The sequence below is a fragment of the Atta cephalotes genome, assembly GCF_000143395.1.
Source record: "Atta cephalotes unplaced genomic scaffold scaffold00004, whole genome shotgun sequence".
Classification (NCBI taxonomy): Eukaryota; Metazoa; Arthropoda; class Insecta; order Hymenoptera; family Formicidae; genus Atta; species Atta cephalotes.
The window spans coordinates 1,095,750-1,102,059 of record NW_012130068.1 but is presented as its reverse complement, the minus strand read 5'-3'; the positions used below and the strand labels follow the sequence as shown (position 1 = coordinate 1,102,059).

Below are 6,310 nucleotides of genomic sequence, written 5' to 3'. Positions count from 1 at the left end.
GAGAGAGAGAGAGAGAGAGAGAGAGAGAGAGAGAGATTCAGAACGTACCAGAGTTACAATATAAATGATCCCGTCTGCACCCTCGCGCTCACCCCGAGAGCTCGATCCCGGACCAGCCTCCATCCCGGCCCATTTACATATCTGTATTATTCAAGCACGACTGTTATTCAATTTCTACGCAACTTGTAAATGCATTATTATTTAATCGAGTCGCACGCCGCTGGGCAAGGCTCGTCATATGATGCGTCGCACTCGCGTTCGTCGCGTACAAAAGACATGAGATGAGAACAACGAGATACGGAAAAATATCAGTCAGTGATCTGTGGTAATTCGTTTGCAGTGATATCATTCAATTATTAACGCGTAATTTATGATCACAATTTTTTTCGCGTGTCAGTAAAGGAATATTATAAATTCTAAATACATTATGAAATTGCAGTCAAGTCACAATGATTTTTGTATCAAAATTCATATAAATATGACTTTACCATTTTCAGTTCTATGTAAAAATTAATACAGAATTTACATTTACATTTACAAACAAGTTGATATCGTTTTGATCGCTTGTTTTTATGTTGAGTAAATCTTTTACGTTTTTTTAATCTGTTACATGTGCTTTTATACTTGCCTGACAAAGTTTAAATTTCACTGCTAGTGTTAATACAAATATTCAAATATTTTCAAAGCCATATAATCTCAATATATACATTCCCTATAGTTGCGAAACGTAAAAATTTCACAAAAATCTCGGCTATGTTGACAACGTTCGTTACTTCAGCACCGGATTTTTAACATTGATTTGCATTCATGGTAAAAGCCATTAACTGAGGCAATTTCATGGAATTTAACCTTCAATCATAACTTCATTAACTGCCGGGGAAAGCTACCATAGGAGCTTATGTAGGGTTAAAGTGCTCCCTGCATATCATTTGTATACCTATAACGCAACTTCAGATACTGTCGAGAATAACATTTACCCTCTTGATTATCTTTCTTTTTAACTGCTGATTCTCCCCACAATGGGTTTAAAGAACGGAAGAAAGAGAAAAGCCATCCGATATATTTCATATGAATATCTCCCAAGGTATATTCGAACAAGAATAGCAAAGATAAAATATCTACTGCCAATAAAGAAAGGGAAAGGGAGAACGAGGGACAGGGAAAGGCGTGATAAAATGAATGAACTCGTCGAGTACCGCTTTTGCATATTAATGGTTATACGTCGTTAGGGAAGAGGCTATCGTATCACCGACACCGAGGAAAACGACAAAAAAGAGACATTAACGCGCCGCGATCGTCTCCTCGATATTGAAACACCGCTAAATGTCGGGTTGAAGCACACCCTCTGAACGTTCCACTCGATACTTGAATGATTCGAACGATACAAACGTTTGTATTTGTTCATAAGAAGTCAATTAAAAAATTCTTTAATTGGTGTATAAAATATTCATTTTTAAATTTATATTACACAAAATGATAAAAGCTGTAAATAGAAATTGAATAAAAATATAAACATGACAAATATTTAATGGTATACGACCGAGCAAGATTTAACCAAGCAAGATTTTTCTTAAAAAAATATACGAAGTTCACCGAATGTATAGCTGAGCAATTAAAAAAATAGTTTTTTATATCCAACCTTTCTTCGAAAAGATAAGTTGTAAATTATACTAATTTCAAAAATTAGAATTCTGTGTTGGAGACATTAAATCTTGTATAAAACCAACAAATTCAACAAGCAACATTATGCTGGTTTGTTCTGAAATCGCACAAGGTTACGATGTAATACAGTACATCACAATTTGATCGAGGAAAGCGAATGTAGCAAGCGATTCTGTCGGAATTACCTCAAGGACCAATGTCCGGGGAGGAGGAAGGACGTTACGAGAATGCAAACATATGGTAGAGCGATCGCTCGAGCAAGCATGATGTAAATTTCAAGCCTCGCTTTGCTTCAAATCCTCCGTAACGTCGATCTGATTATTGTTCACCCAAGCCGGTATAGCAAAGTGAAAAGGATAATTCTCCGATGCGAAAAAAATAACAAAATAATCAATCGAGCTTAGTATGCTGTAAAGGATTCTTCAGAAGGGATTTACGCTCTAAATGCCAATCTCGCTATTGCTTGTTAACTTCAATTTCTACAATCGGCACGCAACACAACGCGAAGTATAAGCTGATTGAGAATAATGCATATTTTCCGATAACATCTTCATTCTACCAAAACGTAGAAGAGGAGAATCGTCAGAGGGTCGCTTCAGAAGTTGCTCGAAAAAGAATAAAAGTCGGAACAAATGTTGATAGTACAACTGTTGTTTACCCTGCGTCTTGTACTAAATAATTCTCGTTCGTTCCTATGGCTTCACACCGCTCGGAAGGAAGACGAAGTTTTCACCCCGATAAAAGTTCTTTCATACCTCTCGAAGCCACTTCTCCTCTTCCTCGACATGCAGCCGAGATCCGGCGCCTCCAATCTACGTATTTTAGGTACACGGTACTTTTCCAGGAAATGTCAGAGATGACTTTCTGCCGCATTACGGTAAATAAGGAAAGTTATTATGGCAGTACCAACTCGATGAGTAGGGATAGAAAAGATCTATGGAGCTATTTGAGTATTCGATATATTTGCGAAATATAAGAAATCACGCAAGTATCTCTACGAGTGGAAAAAGATTTTATGTAATATTTCATTTCACGGACAATAAAATAGTGATGTTCGTGTTTGAATTTATTTTATAACGAGTCTTTGAAATAAACATTAATTTCGCTACGATAACATCGTAGATTTGAGAATACTGACATAACAAGAAAATTCGAAATCCTTGGCGAAATGCATTAGTTAACCAAATGTGTACCAATAGAATAGAACACAAAAGATTCGCTACGACTGCAGCATGCAAATTTCGTCGCTACGCTTCAGACGTTCCGCCAAGACTTTTCAATTCGACCTTCATTCATCAAACCTTCGACTTCGAAGTGAAAAGAACACATGGGCTGACTACACGCGAGCATCCATCACCTATTCGGTCTAACAATTTGGAATCAAGCGAAGAGAAGAGAAAAATCGTGCCAAAGTACAGCACATCTTCCTCTGTTCTCTATTCTCATACTTTGTACCGTATAAGTCGATGAAACGTATACTTTATACATGGCAGCAGTATCGTTCTACTCGCAGACAGACATGAATAAATAAAACCTTCCGGTATGCTACAAAACCTTTTTATTGATCGGGATTATTTATAAATGCTGTTGATGAAGTATCCCTGTCACGGATGACAAATAATCGTTTGTTCCTCTCTCAATCTGACCTTTCTGACCTCCTTTCTGCGAAGTTATCGTAAAGTTATTTTCTTCCTGAATCATTAAAAAGTCCAAGGGACAGTTTACTCGAAGAGCATCTAGACGTTCAAGTTATATATCGCGCAGAATTTAGAAAATAAAATTTTTATGGCGACACTTAAAATAATAATTTTAAATCGATATAACAGAATCGATATAAAAGACAATAATAATTAATCAGTTCCACGTATGTATTATATAAATTAAATGTATTCTGGCAAATCTTATATATTTCTGCAAGTTAAGAAAAACTTGTTTTACGAATCCGCCAATTTTCGCGGAGTGCTTTATCAGTGTGAAACAAATATTATGTATAGTGTATGTAAAACTATCAGAATATAACCGAATCACAAAGTACAGCCATACGGATGCATAAAGTATGTGCCGATGCAATCCAATGCATTCTGCCGATGCAGAAAAACAACTTCAATCGATGAAGTTAACGCATCGGATCGACTGATCCCGCTTTCTAAAATCCATATGCGTCAGCACCGGAATACATTATCTCTCTGCAATTAATTTCTTTGGTTACTACATCGAATTGCCGATAAATATCATTGTAATATCAAATATTACGATATTTTTATATATCACAGGATAAAAACAATTAAATAAAAATACAATGATATAAATTTACAAGGTATTAATCTATTTTATATATATATATATATTTTTTAAATCTATTTTTAAATATTATAAAAATATAAAACAATAAGAATCTTACTGGACCGTACATTTGAAAATTCAACAATAAGAAATAGAAGTAATGATAAAAATATAAAACTTTCAAGAGATAACAAACTAGATTTAAAATAAATTATTCTTTAGCAAGATTATATAATCTCAAACAATGGTCATCATAAATCCTCAATTTTTAACATTAGATATTTATGAGTTGTTCTATATATTTATATGAGTTGTTCCAATGCACTAAAGTGCACTTAATAAAAATAAATAAAATATGAGATTTTTCTCGCCCTTTTTAAAAATTATTTCTCTATAGAAAGAAAAGAACAATAGGAATCATTTTAAAATCAGTAAAGATTGCGCACGCGATTTTGACGCGTGGACGCGTGGTGAAGATAATGGAGAAGCGCTTTAGACGTACTCACGTCGTAAAATAAAACAGTCTGGATGGCGTTGATATTTTATATAAAACACCCTCTGTAGGTGACTGCACAATGACTACGTACAGTACGTTGGCAGGACATAAAGAGAGAGAGATTAACATTTAACGACTTTGTCAGCCCGCTGCCATCTATAGAATGAGACGCGCGACAGTATTGTCATATCGTATAAATTGTGGAATTCAGTGCAACGGATTGTAATTCATGCGATCGTAAACGTTCTTTATTACACCGACATTCGTGGCGACGGAAGTCAACGTATGACGGAAGGAAGTCAACGCGTAATGTGTAACGAAACATTACTAGTATATTCGTAACGGAATGACGGAACGGATAAATGTAATAGATTTATACCAATTTTTTATAAATCAAATAAGTCTCAGAAACACAATTTGAAACGAAATATTATAAAATGACCATTCTATCTTAGTAAAACAAATTTCATTAAACAATTCATTAAAAATTATAATTTTTTCTTCTTAAATTACCTTAAAAAATTTGTTTAATTGTGAAAAAGATTTCGATTTGTTACACTTTATATACCTCAATTCGAATAAAGTATTTAATAACAGTGGCAATTTTTGTAGAATAAAATAATTTACGTTGTAAATTAAAACATAGAGAAGTTTTAAAATGCAACAATTATCTTCTTTCATGAAAATAAGCTTTGTAAAAGTATAACATTGAAATTAAAAGATTTTAAACGTCTATGATAGCTATTATTGTGATGATAATATACAGAGATAAATACGTGGCGAGCTCGAATCGTCGCGAAATCTCAGCACTGAATAGCGTAGTTATTCACACATAAATTAGGCGCGTGAAATGAATACCAACGGCGCGTTTAATTAAATTTGTGTCGTGATATATGCGCCGGTTATTACAAATCGTCCCTGCTAAAGCCTCCAATAAATTCGTATATTTAATATATCTTTCTTCTCTTGTGATACTTTCTTAATAAAAAAAATATAGAAAAAATGCAATTATTAGTACACTTTCGTGCACGTACAAGTTTTTCTTCCAAAATATTGAGCAAACTTTATAATTCAATAAATCAGCAGTCGTAACGAACTCTCCTTCGTAAAGGAAGGAAAACAGCTCATTACTTCCATGCTTTAACTTAATAACAGACTTTGCTCTTTATAATTAGGCGAACGTAAAGCAGGAGGGTACTCTTTTCTCACAGGGTATATATGCAGAGAGGATATAAGTTTCTCGATAGACTGAAGTTGTACTGGCAATCCTCAGAAGAGCAAAAAATGTTAACAATCCATGCTTTTAAAGAATTTAAAGTACTAAATTTTAAATCTATCGCGAATGAGTTGCTAATACTTGTCAATACATATTTTATTTCCTATTTAATTAATACGTATATTGCCGCAAATTATTTATATTTTGAGAACATTATTAAGAAATGCTTATGTTCATTATCAAAGATATAAAATTGAAAATAAAATAACTCACCACCCAGATCTGTAAAGAAAATTTCGTGAAGAGCTAGAAATTCTTCCTCGGGAAGTATGTCCACTTTTCCGAAACAGTCATTCTCAGGCCAGATTTCTCTGTAACATAATTTTATTCAAACATTTATTTTTAATGCATAAATTATTGATAATTATATTAATAAGTTATAGTTATTAATGTAATTACATTAATCATAACTAATGTAAGAGAAGCTTGGCAACAACAACTCAAAAGCATGATAACGTTACGCCATCGTAAACAGTTTACTAACTCTAATATTCAGCAATGTAAATTCTCATATATAATATGCATATATACGTATATATATATATATATATATATATATATATATATATATATATATATATATATATATATAT

The 6,310-nt window shown here is 33.2% G+C and overlaps 1 protein-coding gene across 1 annotated transcript in view; it reads right to left on the bottom strand.

Annotated features, from left to right (window-relative positions):
* Positions 1–6,310, bottom strand: part of LOC105625884 (protein timeless homolog) — a 110,613-nt gene that overhangs the window by 90,026 nt on the left and 14,277 nt on the right. Inside the window, exon 14 of the mRNA XM_012207193.1 lies at positions 5,931–6,028. Within this exon, the coding sequence (XP_012062583.1) occupies positions 5,931–6,028 (98 nt within the window). The remainder of the gene's footprint in view (positions 1–5,930; positions 6,029–6,310) is intronic.